Source organism: Salarias fasciatus, chromosome 18, assembly GCF_902148845.1.
Source record: "Salarias fasciatus chromosome 18, fSalaFa1.1, whole genome shotgun sequence".
NCBI lineage: Eukaryota > Metazoa > Chordata > Actinopteri > Blenniiformes > Blenniidae > Salarias > Salarias fasciatus.
The window spans coordinates 26952403-26970434 of record NC_043762.1 but is presented as its reverse complement, the minus strand read 5'-3'; the positions used below and the strand labels follow the sequence as shown (position 1 = coordinate 26970434).

Here is an 18032-nt window from a genome sequence, read left to right as displayed (position 1 = left end):
AGCTTTCTTTTCTGTGTATAATATACCAAATCATATGCAGGTGCACAAACTTGGAATTGATCTTTTTGCCTTTTTTTCCACAGGACTGGAGTGATAGGTAGCTTATTTGTTGTTGAACTCCCTTTTTAATTTTTTTCTGTGTATTCTGTATTCAGCAACGCTTGAAAAAACTTCCTACGGGATTAAGAAAGTTATTACTTTTCTATTTTATTCTATTCTATTCTATTCTATTCTATTCTATTCTATTCTATTCTATTCTATTCTATTCTATTCGAAAACGCATTAAATAGCTTAAAAATAACAATGGATAATGGGCATTTGGGTGCAGTTCCGCAAAATGGCCGCTTGATGGCAGCAACGTCGGAGTCAGCTAGTCTCCGCCCCTCACGCGCACGCAGAGGAAGAGGAGTGTTTTTAAAGTGGAGTTCTGGACTCAGACCGTTCGGACCTCGGAGAAGGAGGCATGGCGCTCTCGGCGGGGAGCGGCTTCTTGTCCAGTCTTCTCCTCCTCATCTGCCTGTCGGAGGCGCTTCTTCCAGGGGTGAGTGACTCACGGAGCGGGCTGACCGTGGCTCAGCCGCGGCTGGCTGTCGGGTGTGTGTCTGCTCCACCTAGCCAAAAGCCCGGTTCGTTTACATCCCGCTGTTAGCTCCGCAGGTTAGTTAGCTTTAGCATTTAGCATTTCCCTGCTCCCACCTGACTCATCCGGTTGTTTGTATCCGGTTGTATGTATTGAGTCCGGATAAGTTTCGGGTCGTGAAAGAAACGAGATAGCAGAGCTAAGTGAAACCAGTTCAATCTGTGGAGAAATCTGTCATTCTGTATCTTGTTAGGAACAAAGTGTCCAAACATTGCCTTGTTGTTTTGATTGTTGCACAAGAAGCACATTAAAGGTACAGTGTGCGAAGATCTTTGGGTGTCAAACATAAAGTCCACGGGCCGAAACTGGACCAAGACGTCACTAACCTAATTTGCTTGTTTCTCAATGTAATAGTTTTATACAACACTACGCTGAGAGTCAGCATTAGCATCACCTCTTTAATTTGATTTGTTACATGAGAAACAGTAAAGTTTTTGTATGCGACAGCGTAGTAGATAAGAACCAAGTGGAAAACATGATTTTTAGATATTTCACCAAATGTCTTCCTATAAAAGCAGCATAGTGTCATTAAACCAGGTGCGTGGGAAATGTTTAAATAAATCTAGATGTTGTGATAGCACTCTTCTGCAGGAAAACAAAATGAGACATTTCCATCAAATTTAACTTCATGTGGTCTCTTAATTTAAAATGAGACCAACTAACACACACTTACATTTTTGTGTTCCTTGGGTTGCAGTAGGATAAAATAGTGTCCAGTCTGTCCTCAGTTGAGCTCACTGAATCTAGTTACTGCTTCATCTACCCACTTTTGCATTTCCTTATTCTGTCTCTCTTGTTTATCTGATTACAAACTAGTTTGTTTGTCTCCATTAGTTGCCGTGGTAGTGATTACCATTCTTCCTGAAGTCATTCATCCGTTGCATGATACTCATAGATCATTCATATGATTCATAAGCATATCAGTACACAGAAATATTGCCAGTGTAGAGATGCTCCAATGGCCTCTTTACACGTCAATAAAAAGAAAAATGACCATTGAATTTAACCTACATTAAATCCATATGTAATGTATGTAAGGTCATCTTGCTACTTGTGGCATTTTAGCTGCTTGAGTTGTTTTGGCTCTGGGAAATGTTTATTTTTCTTTTGTTCTGTTTTGGCTGTTTTCCTTTAGCACATTTTTCTCGTGGTTTTTGCCTTTTACCAGTTTCCAAGCGTCGAAGAGCCTCTGCAGTGTGTGTCCGTGAATTTATATTCATTCAGTCAGAGGACGACTCCAGTTTCCAAACTGCTTGCTCCTTATTGGAGTCTTCTGATGATATTTTTAGGTCCGTGGGCTGCTGTGTGAAGGTGTTTTTCTTTTTGAATTGCTTTAAAACCCGTGAATATGGTAAACCATAACCGTGAGAGATAAGATTAAAATTTAGGCTAATGAGAAAAGCATTATGATGGGGTCATTGTGTCAACAGAGAGGATTTTACAGGAATCTATGTGTGTTTTGTGGTCATAGTTTCATTTGTGTTAACTCTGAATAAGCTTGTGTTGTGTTTTTAAAGCCCGAGGTGTTGAATAGTAACACAGCTGTGTTGGTAGCCCACTCTGCAGCTTCAGAAACCTCCAGCTGAGAACGTGGTGAGATCTGTGAGCTCAGTCCCACACGAATTAGGACAAAGTGTAACACTGCGATCCCTCATTCAGCAGTTTGTGCAGTAAGTGAATTAACTTCCTGAAGTCGGCCCCCTCCAGTGACACCACGTGAAAGCACTACTGCTGAATAGACAGTTACACAGACCTCTGATTTCTGTGGTAAAAATGTAATTGTTGTGCTAAACAAACTTTATGTAAGGTCATATGTATTGTTTCTGGCCTACATACTGTATCTTGAAGTGTCATGTGAGTCCGTGTCAAATGGGTTTTGACTTTTGAGCAGAGTTTTTTTTTCTTTTTTTTTTCTCCCTATTAAACTTTGTGCTTGAACTTTTTAAATGACAAACCTCAAGCTTGCGGTGCCACCAGCTGGACGGATAATACTAATTACACTTCACTAATCCACTCGGGCACGTTCCATGTTCCAAGAGTACCCATCCTCTCTCGAGGATGTGGTGGGTAGCCACGGTAGAGTGCTCTGATGAGGGGTCAAGGGTCATGCTCGGGGAACCACGCTGGTGATCTGTCCGCTGTGGGATTCAAGTGTGCGACCTCCCAGTTCAGAGGCTGCGCCTCCGGCCTCTCGGCCTCCGCTGCCCCTCAAGATATCTGGAGATCCAAGACGGCCGTCCGTAACACTACCTGAGTATCTGCCAAATTAAAAACACGATGGAGTCAAATGAGGCCAGAAAGTTTTGGACTTGATTAAATAGCAACGAAAACACATACAGTGTTTCTTCAGCTTTCTGGTTCACAGCTGCTCACATCAACTTGTGGTTTAACCGTCGGCCATTCGACCACGAGAGTCTACAGTGTGCACTTCACACAATAAATCCCTATATTCATATTCATTCACCAGTAGTCTCAGTAATAAAATCTAAAACATTATTAAGATTGTTAACAGTGTGTGGTGCGCATTTAATTCGCTACTAAAAATACAGCGCCTAAGCTAGTCTGCACCGAACAGTCGGGTAAGCCAGTTACGGTTTTATTTATGTGCAAAGCTGCTTGTCGTGCTGCTGCTCGAGTAGACAGCAGTGTGTGATTATTCTAGTTTGACCACCTCCGACAGACTCCTTAGTTCAGGGGCCACATGCAGCCCGATCTCATCTAGAATAGGTCAAATAGTGGTTCAATAACCTTTACGTTTAGTTTTTCTTTGTCGTGGTACAGAATATGCATGAAGAATGTTTATATATTCTCACAAAGCTGAACAATTACACCTGGAAATGATGACAATCTGAACTTCCAGCCTAATTTTAATGAAACGCTCTGATGCAAAATACAGTGAAGTGTCCAAAAACAACTTCTCCTACAGCTGTTACGTATGTTTTTATGATCTCCCTCTGCTGTCAGTAAGAGTCGGGTCCTTAAAATGCAGGAAAAACAGGCAGAGAAACAGCTTCCCCCCCATTGTCCATCAGACTTCTGAACTCAGCCACACACCATGTCACTTTAATGCTTCTAATGCTGATTACACTAATAAGTCTCCTCACACTGTATTGTCTATATTTTCCATATGTTGTCTTCCTTTGTTTTATTTGTAGATTTGATTTATCTTAATTCATCCAGCTCGTTATCAAAGAGCCATCCACGAGCAGCTATTTATAATTTCTTCGTGTCTGAATGTACCCGAGGGCCTCAGTTCTTTGTTTCGAAGCTTTTCTTCAAATACCGCAGCATAAGAGATACTTTTGCAGAAGCGAAATTTTTATTTTCAGACACCCGACGCACGGGATGTGAAGCACGACGTGAGGGCGAACCGGGCACATTTAAAAAGAGCTCTCGAATGGTCACGGTCCAGATCCTTTAAGAGGAAGTTGGAGAGAGTGTAATGTGTGTGTGTGTGTGTGCTTGATGTATTTGAGTAAAATAGTTGGGTCAACAGAGAAAGTCGAGGTCTGATTGAAGTGACCCCTGCCTTCCCCCTCCAGGTCGGCGCTCAGCACTGCGTGTGGCATGGCGAGTGCGGTCAGTCCATCAAGGTGCCCGAAAAAAAGTACAACTGCAGATACACGGGGCCGCCCGTCCCCCTGGAGCCTGATGGTTATCAGCTGCTCACGGTACGCTGGAGCCTCCTCGTACTTTGACTTCACATCTTAACTTTTGCTGGTGAAAGCTGCAACGTTCTCGTGTGTGTGTGTGTGTGGGGGGGTGTGTGTGTGTGCAGGAGCTCTGTCCTGGATTGGACTACGACAATCGGAGCCTCTGCTGTGATGCGGCCCAGCTCCGAACCCTCAAAGGGAGTCTGGAGCTGCCCCTCCAGTTCCTGTCTCGGTACGTGTGGCGACCGTCGTCGTTCTCTTGAGAGAAACTCTAGAATCGCTTGAGCATGTTTTCTAACTCCTCCTGGCGCTCCGTCTGCCCCCAGGTGTCCCGCCTGCTTCTTCAACCTGATGACGCTGTTCTGCGAGCTGACCTGCAGCCCCCGCCAGAGCCTCTTCGTCAACGCCACCAAGTTCAACGCCTCCAACGTGGTGGAGGTGCAGTACTACATCGGCCAGACCTTCACGAACGGTGAGCTCACGGGAGGAAGGAACCAGCGGACTGTGTTTGTCTTTGCTGAGCAAACGTTCTGAGTCGCCTACGTAAACACGAAGCCGCGCTGGGTGTTGTGCAATGCTGCAGGTGAACAGTGGTCAGATCTGCTCAAATATTTTCTCCTATCCTTGGAAAACTTGGTGGGCTGGAACTCTGGAATCCTCTGGACAAATCACTGAAAACGCCTCCTTCTTTCAAGCTAAATTATTTAGGATCTCACTGATTTTCTTGACTTTTGTGGTAAATAAAGTTGAAGGAAGTTATGAAAGGTGTCTAAGCTGATGAAAGGTGTTGATTCTTCCTCTTTGGCTCCTCTCAGCCATGTACAACGCCTGTAAAGACGTCCAGGCGCCCTCCAGCAACGTGCCGGCCTTATCGCTGCTCTGCGGGAAGGACGCCAAGGCCTGCAACGCCACCAACTGGATCCAGTACATGTTCAGCACCGACAACGGACAGACCCCGTTTCCCATCATCCCCATCTTCTCGGGTGAGTCTTCCTCGTACAGTGCAGTCCCACACCAGGAGAGCAAGGAAGTCTGGGTAAAAAGTGACCCAACAGGGAATTTTTCCACATGTGGTTTTCTTTACACTCCGTCTTCCTCGCCGTTCCCCAGACGACCCGGTGTCGGGTTTCACTCCCATGGACAACCAGACGTTCGGCTGCACCGAGGGCCTGGAGGACGGCTCGGGGCCCTGCTCCTGTCAGGACTGCTCCAAGGCGTGCGGCCCCAAGCCGCAGCCGCCGCCCCTGCCGCCGCCCTGGACCATCCTCGGCATGGACGCCATGGTGGTCATCATGTGGATCGCCTACGTGGCGTTCCTGCTCGTCTTCGCCGGCGCCGTGGTGGGAGTCTGGTGCTACAGGTACAGGAAGCCCGTGGCGTTCGGGTCGCACGGCGGTGAATTCGGCTGATCTGCGGCGCTTTGCGTTTCCAGGAAGAGAACCATCATGTCGGAGTACGGACCCATTCTGGACAGCAACAACCCGCTGTCCCTCAACGGGGACGACCCCGGTCAAGGTACGGACCTTCAGAGCAGTTCAGCCGTTTGAAATCAGAAACGACGTTCAGAACCAACCTCCTGCCTGCAGCGAACGCCTCGTGCTGCGAAACGCTGGGCGAGCGCTTCGAGAGCGCACTGCGGAGCCTCTTCAGCTCCTGGGGCTCCTTCTGCGTGCGCCGGCCCCTCCCGGTCATCCTGGGCAGCCTGGCGCTGGTGGCCGCCTCGTCCGCCGGCCTGGTCTACATGCGCATCACCACCGACCCGGTGGAGCTGTGGTCGGCCGCCAGCAGCCAGGCGCGCCAGGAGAAGGACTACTTCGACAGCCACTTCGGGCCCTTCTTCAGGTCCACCCAGCTCATCATCACCACCACGCTCAACGACCCCTTCATGTACTCGCCGTATCTGGGGGGGTCGGACGTCCCGTTCACCTCCGTCCTGGGCAAGGAGGTCCTGCATCAGGTGAGCGAGCCTCGAAGCTTGATGGTCAATGATATTCTAATATTCTCAGTTTTTTTAATTTAATCTTTTCTTCTCTGTTCAGGTGCTGGACCTGCAGCTCGCCATCGAGGGCCTTGTGGCCACGTACGAGGGCGAAGACGTCACCCTGAAGGACGTGTGCCTGGCTCCGCTGGCGCCGTACAACAACAACTGCACCATCCTCAGCGTCCTCAACTACTTCCAGAACAGCCACGCCATGCTGGACCACGAGATCGGCGACGGCTTCTGGGTCTACGCAGACTTCCACAGCCACTTCCTGTACTGCGTCAGGTCAGTTCCGTTCTGTTTGGACTCACGTCGTCTGTTTCTTATCAACGTGCTGATTATTTAAAAAAACACACACTAGGAGACTTTTCTCTCCAGAGGTTTTCCTCGCCGCTGTGACCAGTTTTGTTTGTGTGGCACAGTCCTACTTCCTTATCTGTCGCGTGCGGAATTGCTGTTTTGGTTTCTCTTCAGGGTCAAACTTTATTTCTTCTGCACCTTCACTTCAGCGCAGTTTAAATGGCTCCAGTGATCATAAAACAAATCGAGAACGGAGACAACGATCGGCTGAAAGGAATGAGGTCGAGACCAGAAACATCCAAACAGGAAGTAAACAAATAAATATTGCTGAATGATAGAAAAGAATCTTTGAAGCTATTTAAGAGTAAATTAAATATATAAATCACTCAAATATAAAACATTGAGGACCCATAAACAAGTATTGATGATAAAAGTGTGAAAAAAGATGAGATAAAAGGTATCCAGCGGTGTCTGTGATGCTCTCGCTTGCAGTGTTTGTTACAGAAACTCATTGTAAACCCTAATAATTATAACCTAATACTAATAATTGTATACCCTAAAAAAAACTCAATTTCAGCTGTTTTAAGGTTCAGTTTTAAGTTTTATTACAGGTAGCAAACTATATATTTATTTCAATAAAGAAAAAATTACATATTCAGAAAATGCCAATAAAAAGCAAGCTGGGTCTGATCCAGGAGTGTAATGCGGTGCAGTCCAAACAGGACTGGCTCGTACTCGCTCTACTGTCACATCATGTGATTCCAGGACAGATAGTTTTGCTGTTAATGCTGGTAATTAACGCCGTTCTTCCTCTTCCTCCCGCAGTGCACCAGCATCTCTGAACGACACCACCATGCTGCACGACCCCTGCCTAGGCACCTTCGGAGGGCCGGTGTTCCCCTGGCTGGCTCTCGGCGGTTACGACGGTAAAGTCCTGCTTTAGTTTGGTCTGGGAGCCTGGCGTTGTGGTTCAGTGTCGGGTTCAGCTTTGGAGTGAATCGTGAAGGTTTAATTATCAAGATTTAAACTCAGTTTAAATCTTAATAAACTACATTTGCTCTGAAGGTCAGTCACTTCCTCAAAACCAAAATATGACGGAAGCTGAGTTTCATTTTGCAGTTGAAGGTTTTAAATTTTTACTGATTAGGAAGGAAGCAAATAAGTGTAATTGAGTAATATAAGACAATTGTGTTTGTTCCATAATGGGGAACTCTGCGTTATGACAGCAAGTGGTCAGTAAATAGAGAAGCTAAAGAAAATATTATTAGCAGTAAATAAAGATGTAAAACAGCAAAATAGTGAGCCGGAGCTGTCTGTAGGTGCAACCAATGCAAAATATCTCACTTGGGAACATTTTAACTTCAGATTTAATCTTCAGGAACAGTAAGACGCCTGACTGGATTTCCTTCATGCAGCTTCTCGTTTGTGGGTTTTTAAAAAGTGCTGTCAGAGTTCATGTCGTCTCTCCTCTGTGGGTGGGTTCGGTTTGCTGTTCCCAGCATGCCTTCCTCCTTATGCTGAGCGAAGGTTACTTTTGATCTTTCAGAGACGAACTACAACAACGCCACGGCTCTGGTGATCACCTTCCCCCTCAACAACTACCTGAACGACTCGGTCCGGGAGGGGAAAGCTCTGGCCTGGGAGAAGGAGTGAGGCCGCAGTCCGTCTGCTGAAACGACTCTTCCCGAGTCGTGTTCATCTGTAACCCCTCCGGTGCTTTCCTCTCAGGTTCATCGGGTTCATGAAGAACTTCAGTAACCCCAACCTGACGGTGGCCTTCAGCGCCGAGCGCAGCGTGGAGGACGAGATCAACCGGGAGAGCGACAGCGACATCAGCACCATCGTCATCAGCTACGCCATCATGTTCCTCTACATCTCCCTGGCTCTGGGCCACATCCAAAGCTTCAGGAGGATCCTGGTACGCCCCGCTCGGCCCCGCCCACCGCCGCCGCTCGGCCCCGCCCAGCTGCTTTGCCCTGACAGGTTTTTGGCCCCTCCCCCCCCCGCTGCAGGTGGACTCTAAGATCTCTCTGGGCATCGCCGGGATCCTGATCGTGCTCACCTCCGTGTCGTCCTCGCTGGGCATCTTCAGCTACGCCGGCGTCCCGCTCACCCTCATCGTCATCGAGGTCATTCCCTTCCTCGTCCTGGCCGTCGGCGTGGACAACATCTTCATCATCGTGCAGACTTACCAGGTGAAGTCTTGCTCTTTTGTTTCATCAAAGCTGTCTGTGACTCCGACCGGACTCCTGACTTCCTGTCCTCCTGAGCAGAGAGACGAGCGGATGCCTCAGGAGGAGCTTCACCAGCAGATCGGCCGAATCCTGGGAGACATCGCCCCCAGTCTCTTCCTGTCGTCCTTCTCCGAGACCGTGGCCTTCTTCCTGGGTAAATAAATCCTACCGAACACAACCTCAGGCAGATCGATCTGAACGTCCTGCAGGAATGTAAAGTTTCAGGTGACGGGACTTGACAGTTTTTTAAACCTCAGGCTGAATGTGTTCTTCTCTTGTGGGACTGCAGGAGCCCTGTCCAGCATGCCTGCTGTGAGGACCTTCTCTTTGTTCGCCGGCTTGGCCGTGTTCATCGATTTCCTGCTGCAGATCAGCTGCTTCGTCAGCCTCCTCGGTTTAGACGCCAGACGACAGGAGGTGAGAAACGGCGTCCGTGCTGATGTTTTAAAAAAACAAAATAAATCTCTGACCTGTGTGGAAACTGTATTTGACCTTCTCTAGTATTGACAATGTGCATAAAATCTAGCATGAAATTCAGGTTATGCCTTTTAAAACTAACAAACCTCAGGAACAAAGGTACAGAATGTACAGAACAGTCCATCTGCCTGCCGGTTTTGATGCCTGCTTCCTCTCTCGCGCCGAGTTTGCGGAGCGTTTCCGCTGCAGTGAGTGTCGACCGCTGCTCTGAATGATTCAGCCTCCACATGCGCTCTTCCTCTGCTCCGTCATGCTTCTCAAAAGGGGAATCGACCGGACATCTTCTGCTGTGCCAAGCTGCCGGCCACTCAGGAAACCCGGACGGAGGGCTTCCTCTTCCGCTTCTTCAAGAAGGCCTACGCTCCGTTCGTCCTCAAGGAGTGGGTGCGGCCCGTCGTGGTGAGGCTGCGGCCGCCGTCCAGCGACGCGCTCGTTCATCAAGGAGCATGTGGAGACCATGGTGTGTGTGTGTGTGTGTGTGTATGGTTGTTTCCAGGTGGCGGTGTTCGTGGGGATGCTCTCCTTCAGCATCGCCACAGTGAATAAAGTGGAGATCGGTCTGGACCAGAAGTTATCCATGCCTGACGTACGTTTCCTCTGCCGCTTCATTGCAGCCTCGAGGACAAACGTGACACTCCTCCTCACACAATCAGTTCCTCTGTAGTGGGAAGTACAGTCAGCCTGAAGCTCTCGGTCTCACACACACACACACACACACCGATGCAGTGGTGACTCAGCTCTCAGTTGCACCGAGCGGCGGTGAGCTGAAGCTGAATATTAGAAATAATGTCGACCTCATGCGTTTCACTTCTCTACGTTTCATAACCGCTTCGTACCAGCTGCGGTGTTTCTGAGCAACAGGTGAAAGGTCACGGATTCCCTCACAGCTGGCCGCTTGAATTTGAGGAAAACCAAAGATTGGAACGTGTGACTAGCGGCGTTCGTTAAACCATCGTCCCAGATGTTTGAATTTCCTCTCATTTCCTTCGATTTCGCTTGTCCGTTTGTGTTCTCCGTCCAGGACTCGTATGTTCTGCAGTACTTCGAGAAGCTGAGCCAGTTCCTCCACACGGGGGCGCCGGTCTACTTCGTGGTGGAGGACGGCCTGAACTACAGCAGCCCCGATGGCCAGAACGCCGTGTGCGGCGGCGTGGGCTGCAATAACGACTCCCTGGTGCAGCAGGTCTACTCCGCCTCGCTCATCAGCAACTAGTAAGTGTGGGGGAGGGGCGGGAGGGGCGAGGGGGGGGGGGGAGGGGAGGGAGGAGGAGGGCGACTCACACTGTGGCTCTCCTCAGCACCACCATCGCCTACACGCCGTCCTCCTGGCTGGACGACTACTTCGACTGGGTGAAGCCTCAGTCCACCTGCTGCCGCTACTACAACTCCTCCGGGGAGTTCTGCAACGCGTCAGGTGAGACCGGTTCAGATACGTTAAAAGGTCCTCGTCTTAGTTCGCTGCGTGATCGTCCCCGCCTTGTCCTCCAGTGGTCAACCCGTCCTGCGTGTCCTGCCGTCCCCTGACTCCCAGCGGGAAGCAGCGGCCGGAGGGAGAAGACTTCATGCACTTCCTGCCCATGTTCCTCTCAGACAACCCCAATGCCAAGTGTGGAAAAGGGTGAGCTCGCTCTCTCCCTCTCGCTCTCTCTCTTCCGTGTGGCGGCGTTCCTCTTCGCCGTGCTTCAACCCGTCTGCTCCTCCAGGGGTCACGCCGCCTACGCCACCGCCGTGGATCTGTACCCCAACAACACGGGCGTGGGCGCCACCTACTTCATGACCTACCACACCATCCTGAAGGAGTCGGCGGACTACATCGACGCCCTGAGGATGGCTCGAGTCCTGGCGGGGAACATCAGCCAGGCCATGGGGCACCGGGTGTTCGCCTACAGGTACGACTCGCTGCACTCCGACGGCCGACTGATCTCTGGCCTTGTTTACCTTCAGTGCTTGTTTGTATCAAAAGCTGCTGGAGTGTCAAACATAAGGCCCGCGGGCCATGTGCGGTCCAACAGTGGTTTTGCTAATAGTTGAAAGTTTGCAGGTTCGTTGCTCCTCTTCCTCCAGTGGAGATTGAGAACAGTGGAGAAATTCTGGATGGAATCGATTCATCTGGACCTCGTCCACATGAATCCTTCTGCTTCCACAAAGTTTGTTCAGATAGGGGGAAAAGTTGAGACAAATCCTGCTTTCTTTTTTTCCCTCTGTGACTAAAATGAGACTTCCTTGTAACTTGTTCCACTCTGTTGTGGAGACAAAACACACAAACGCATGTTGGAAGTCTTGCTGCAGTCATGAGTGGGAGGCTGTTACTCACTGGTTTACTGTCATCAGCACAGCTTAGCAACATGCTGGCCTGTCTCTTCCCTTAAAAAAAACAAACCAAAACAGTACAAACATGGGTCCCAGCATGTAGTTAAATTCTTCTACTAGATTAACTTAAACTAACATGAGGAGCGCAGCTCCTCACAGCTGTGTAAAAACGTTTTATTAAGACATTAAAAACAGCTGTGATAAGGTTTCCTGTGACTCTGCTGCCTGCATGTGAAGCTTTGCTTTGAGCTGAAGGTCGAAGGTCAGGAGAGAAGTGTGTCCCAGATAAGCAGAGAAAACACCAGTAATGTTTAACAGAGGCGAGGCGTTCGCTGCCCAAACAACAAAACACCGTAAACCGTTTCAGCCGCTCGGGAGACTCCTGGTGGCTTGAGGGCAGAAAGGTGGCGGTCGAGTCTCGTCACGGTTGAGCTGCTGGGTCGGTTCAGATCCGACGCTCGGGCGGTTTTTCCTCTTTCTTATTTTAAACATGTGAAATGTTGTGACTGAGTGACTGCAGCGCTCCTCCCCCTCCCCCGCAGCGTCTTCTACGTCTTCTACGAGCAGTACCTCACCATCGCCCACGACACCGCCCTCAACCTGGGCGTGTCGCTGGCGGCCATCTTTGTGGTGACCGCGGTGCTGCTGGGCTTCGAGCTGTGGTCGGCGCTGCTGGTCTGCGTCACCATCGCCATGATCCTGGTCAACATGTTCGGGGTCATGTGGCTGTGGGGCATCAGCCTGAACGCCGTGTCGCTGGTCAACCTGGTCATGGTGAGCCGCCGCCGTCCCGGGGAGCCGCTCCACGCCGGCGCCACGCCGCTGACGTCGTCTGTTCTCCCGCAGAGCGTCGGCATCTCGGTGGAGTTCTGCAGCCACATCGTCCGAGCCTTCTCCGTCAGCGTGAAGAAGAACCGGGTGGAGCGGGCGCAGGAGGCCCTGGCGCACATGGGCAGCTCGGTAACACACACACACACACACACACACACGCGACTGGTTAAAAATAAAAGAGCAACCAGAGCGGCTCAAAGTGAAACCGCTGATTGTTGGAGGGGATTTCTCCGTCCGTCAGAGCAGGAATGTTTCAGTTCCCCTCCAGCCGGCTCCAGACGCTCCGTCTCTCCCTCCAGGTTTTCAGTGGAATCACTCTGACCAAGTTCGGCGGCATCCTGATCCTGGCGCTGTCCAAGTCCCAGATCTTCCAGGTGTTCTACTTCCGGATGTACCTGGCCATCGTGCTGCTGGGCGCCGCCCACGGCCTCGTCTTCCTCCCCGTGCTGCTCAGCTACGTCGGTGAGGAAACTTTCCCGGAGTCTGGATCCAAGGCGGGATTCTGGGAGTTACGGGGGTTTTAACGGCGCTTCTCTCTTCCAGGTCCGTCTGTGAACAGAGCCAAGGTGTTTGCTGCGAACCAGCGATTCTCCGGCACAGAGCGAGAGCGACTCCTCAACTACTAGCAGCAGGGTCGAGACGCCAACGGACAAAATCAGCGTGTTGGGGGGGGGGGGGCGGACATCGCTAACGCTCATCATCACGGCTCCTATGCATGGATTAACTCAGGAATACGCCGGAGGAGATCAGACTGGACGTCCTCCTCCTCCTGCAGGGTGATGGAGGCCTCAGCAGTGACAGTGGCAGTGATCGCCTCCACCTGCATCCCCAACTAAACCCCCCCTCCTCCTCCTCCTCACATCTTCACTCGGACCTGTTCACATTTGGGAGAACTCGAAAAGTGCTCGTTTTTTTATATACATGTATAAATACTACCAGAAAAATCTTTAAAAAAAAAAAAAAAACTGTTTTGAAAAGTGAAACTTTTGTATAAGTCTTTGTATCAGGGGGGTCGATGTGCTCGGGTCGCACTGGATGTGATGAGCAACAATAATGGGAAATAACATGAAACACCTCAAAAACACGAAGCTAGATGACGAAATGCGAATATTTTCACTGAATACCGGTTGATGGTCGTTTTGGTTGATTCCCACTGTCGGTGATAATTTCACTTTTCATTCCTCCTGTTTGCTAATCTTGACGGACAGAAGCATCGACGAGCATTAGACCTTAACACAGTTATATTTACCATCACTCTGAACTGTCTCTTTATTCCAAATAGATTTTTGAAAACTTTAAATGTATATATATATATTTTTTTTGTTTGTTTGTTTTTTGCCGGGAAAGTTGCGATACTTCCAAGTAATAATACTCGATGGAGAAATTTAACAAGTCAACCAACCTATTTCACTGTAAATGGTAAATGGTAAATGGACTGTAAAATCATTTGCTTCATTTTAAGCGTTTATAACGTCAGCTTCCTCCACGAGAAGAAACGACAGTGACTTACAATCAAGTGTTATTGCTCGTTAGATGTTGTGCCTGGATGGACCTGGAGCGCTCCATTCATCCATCCTCAAGCTTTTTTGTTTTTAGCCTCAAGTGTCCTTTTCCATGGTGTTAGCAGGGCTGGGTTGGGTCGTCACACTTTAAAGGTACAGCATGTAAACTGGAGAATTTAAAAATATGCTAAAAGAATGTAAAACAGGTTCACCTAGTCTGGATTCATTCATTCATTCACCGCTTCCTATTTCTCAATGTTACTCTGTACCTTTTTATTAAAGGAGTTAATCGTGAAGGGTGCTAACGTTAGCTTTACTCTGCAGTTACTGAATGAAGCCGGGTGAAGATGCAGGAAAGGGCTTTTCTCGCCACTAATTCCACTGTGGACTCGGACAGCGGTACAGTCTCCAGGTTTTCCCTTCCTAATTTATTAATGTTGTTTTTGTCAATGTTTGTTTTTTCCTGCTCAATCAACTGGAGTTCATTGATCGGCGTGACGCTGCAGCTCGACTGGTTTCATCACAAGTGTATAAAGTGAAGTAAAAAGAAAAAACTTTGAATTCTTTAGGTCTTAACTGTTTTAACACTTAATAAAAAGGTTGTTCTAAAAGACTGCAGTGTCCACTGTCGATTCTTCCTCAAATAGTTCCATTCTTCCTTCTGTCGCTGAGTCACCATCAAAAACACTGAAATTCACACCAGACAAGTGTTTGTTTTCTAACAGGTATTTAATTTTTTTTCTCAACTTCATGTTGTTCCTCTTTTCATTTTTCCAGTTTTTTCCTTTATTTCCTGCTTTTTTCCTTTTGAAATGTAAAAAAAATCCAGTGATATAATAAATAGGAAAACTAATTTAGCTGTAATTCTATGTTGCAGAGTATTTCTCCTCAATGAAGGAACATGCCATGTATTTTGAATAATTCAGCTGTACAACTGCAATGAAACTTTTTTTTTTCAAGAATTAGATACATTTTTTGTTCCCTTAATAAAGCAACTGTGTAGTATCTTATTACGTGATTTGCTTTATGAGATCCAATATAGTTTAAATTATTACATTTTCATGCTGCACCCCCTGCTGGACTTGGATTGGTGATGTTCTCTCTGTGAGGTGACAGGACTAACCACTGCACCTCATGAGTTTCCTGAATTTGAAACCTCCAACATTATGTAAAGTCCTGCTTCCTCAGGGTGCAGTTCCTCGGGTTGGCCGCTGTGTGGCGCCTGGATCCATCATCCAGCGCCATCGTGCAGCGCCTCTCCAGCTCACCGTACCAGCACTGACCTGGTTTCCCCCTCTTTCCCAGGACCTGCAGCGTCTGTCCTCCCTGGAGGAGCTTCCTGTTCCTGCCGCTCTTCCTCCTCTCCACCTGAGACACATCTGGCAGCTCGCCGGCGGGTTTACACATTTCGCAGGCCGCCGCCGCCGCCGTCAGTCCGTCCCTGACATCCTATCTGAGAGCTGGCGCCAGACCCCGGGCCGTGTGTGTGTGTGTGTGTGTGTGTGTGTGTGTGTGTGTGTGTGTGTGTGTGTGTGTGTGTGTGTGTGTTTCCCTCTCTTGTTGTGGCTGTGTGTTCGGCCCTGTTGTCACACAAACCTCCGGGCTCATGACTTATTTATCCGCTTCTCTCTGTGAGAGATTAAAATATTAATTTCCTCATGCGGGTCCTCGGCGCGGTTGCGTAAGACTCAGGATGCTGACCTCTGCCTTCACTTTGACCTCTGAGGAAACGTGTCTGGAAGTGTCTGTTCACTGCAGCGCAAACAAACTGAGCTGAAAATCAAACACGGACAGGCCGGTTCTCTCGAGGAAACGAACAAATTCCATCCTGTAATTCCATTTTATACCACCAGATGGTGTAACGAGTCCAAATCGGTTCAGAAGTTTCTTGTCCCAGAGTCACAAGAAACAAGGTGGAGCAGATTTTAGTTCCTGTAAGACTGTATACACTCTTTTCACACTCACTCCAACAAAACTTTCTTCCAAGTAAGAGAAAATAAAGAATTAATGATTTTATTCGGTTTTTCATATTTAATTCAGATTTTTTTTCCCTGCATTTCTTTGCTGTTTATGGTTGTTGATGGAAAAAAAGAACAATAAATAATAAATTGTTGCCTTTTAAATAAAACTGAATCTCTTTTCCTCATCTTGGGTGTTAGTTTGTCTTTCTCTCTTTAAAACAAAGTCAGTGTGTGTGTTTCTTAAAGATTCATGAATAAATGAGTGTGAGGACTGTTCGCTGTCCGGCTTTGCGTCACTGGTTTTCTGTTACATCGTCTCTGAAACAGACTCTTGTGTTGGAACAAAGGGGATTAGAAGCGGACGGAGGATCAGATTTTACAGGTCAGAGCTGCAGAGTTCCTCCTGCTGACCCCAGACCTGCAGCACAACTCCAGCCTCCATCACGTGGTAAAGAAAATTGGTGCTTTTGTGTGATTTATTTATGAACAGTCAGATAAAGGTCGTACTCCACAGTTCATGGATCGATACTGTAACGCTACACACTTCACTGAGTTTATATATGGAAAAACTGTTATTTTATAGATGCAACATATGTGATGATCGATTTTACGATAATAGCTCGTGATTTTCATTGTCTTTAAATAATATTCACCTAAATGAAGGAAAGTGGTGTTTGAATAGTTGTGAGAAGCAATGATCAATGTCACTGAACTGACACGGTTGGAAAAAATATTCCAAAACATTCAAAACTAAGTCAGTAACAAAATACAAAAATTACGAATGCAGAGTTGAAAAAATTGATCAAAACCAAATTACTCATTTATTTTTAAAGCTATTGAGATATACTGTAACATTAGTGTCTAAGCTTTTGAAATGTAAAAACCAAAGTTCTGTTTGACCTTTTTAAGCAATCCTGTCCACAAAGAGACAAATAAAACAAGCTTATCTTGTGAAAATTCTGCAGCCATCAGGTTTTTTTCACTAGTATAAACCTTCAACTTCAACCTCCTCCGGTGTTTGGTTTCAATATAAATCAAAGGTCAAATGCACTGAGCATAAATGACTAATATTGGGGGTTTTAACAGCATTTGGGTTCTAGCTATGAGACAAGAAGTGTGTAAGGTGTAGGTGAGGACGGAGGTCAGAAACACACACACACACACACACGCCCCTCCACCAGCACAGCCCTCACAGCTTCCTTGTTTACGAGCTGGAAATGGGGCAAAAGCCCTGAGTCACAGTATCATGACAGGAAAAAGGGACAAAGTGCCGTTTCAGCCAAACACTGTTCTTTTAAAGGGAAGGGGGGAATCGGCCGGCTTGCCCCAAACTCCGCTGCACGTATCCCAACAATGAGGGTCACTTCTGGGCCCAGGAAGGCCGATCAATAGAGCCCTTTATGAGACGCTGCGGGGGGTATTAGGCCTTCAATGGGGGGCACTAAGCCGGGCGCTGCCGTGCCGCCACACTCGGCCCGCGGCTGTTTGTTTTGATGGCAGCACGAGACTGGCGTGACCGCCGGCCTTGTTTACAGCGGGGGTGAGTCAGGCGGAGGACGAGAAGCGGCGCTCTGCACGGCGTCCGGTGGAAGATGGGATCAGCTGGGAAGAGATGGAGGACGCTGGGAAAAGTTTGGGAAATTGCATGAAAAGTGAACAAACCAAACTTTGTTTTCAGGTCAAATTTGTTTCAGTATTTCATTAAATTTGATGATTTCTAGGAGGAGAAAAATGCAAAGACCTCAGTGTGTGTTATAAACGCCGCGATTCACCGCATTCAGCCGGGAAATGACGCCATATTGATTATTTCATGTGTAAAATGCACACAAGTGCAGCTCATTCTTCTGTAGTTTGAATTATTGATGAAATTCTTTTGATGGTTTAGTCTTGAAACACCGATTTGTGACGCCTTTCTAAATCAAAGTCTTTCTTTTTTAATGTATTTCCATTATTTCCTTGTAAACCAGGTCGATGAGTGAATCGCACTGAAACTGGAAGGATGAACAGCATCAGAAGATTTTGTCCCACAACATCATGCCGTTGTGCAGGTAAATAATAATGCATTCAAAGGGTTGGATTAACTTAAATCAAGAAAATGCAGGATAAACCATGGTTTGTAGTTGATGAAGTTCATAATGTTGAT

General features: G+C 47.8%; 1 protein-coding gene across 1 annotated transcript; it reads left to right on the top strand.

Annotated features, from left to right (window-relative positions):
- The first annotated feature begins 400 nt into the window (after window positions 1–400).
- npc1 (Niemann-Pick disease, type C1) lies at window positions 401–13420 on the top strand. Its single transcript, XM_030116080.1, has 25 exons — window positions 401–541; window positions 4183–4311; window positions 4419–4525; window positions 4620–4765; window positions 5109–5276; window positions 5404–5653; window positions 5726–5808; window positions 5880–6250; window positions 6333–6559; window positions 7400–7500; window positions 8121–8223; window positions 8303–8492; window positions 8587–8769; window positions 8848–8962; window positions 9098–9225; window positions 9550–9684; window positions 9782–9871; window positions 10307–10497; window positions 10584–10699; window positions 10774–10903; window positions 10989–11174; window positions 12138–12369; window positions 12442–12555; window positions 12726–12888; window positions 12970–13420. The coding sequence occupies exons 1-25, from the start codon at window positions 464–466 to the stop codon at window positions 13050–13052; spliced, it is 3819 nt and encodes a 1272-aa protein (XP_029971940.1). The 5' UTR covers window positions 401–463; the 3' UTR covers window positions 13053–13420.
- Window positions 13421–18032: the final 4612 nt, after the last annotated feature.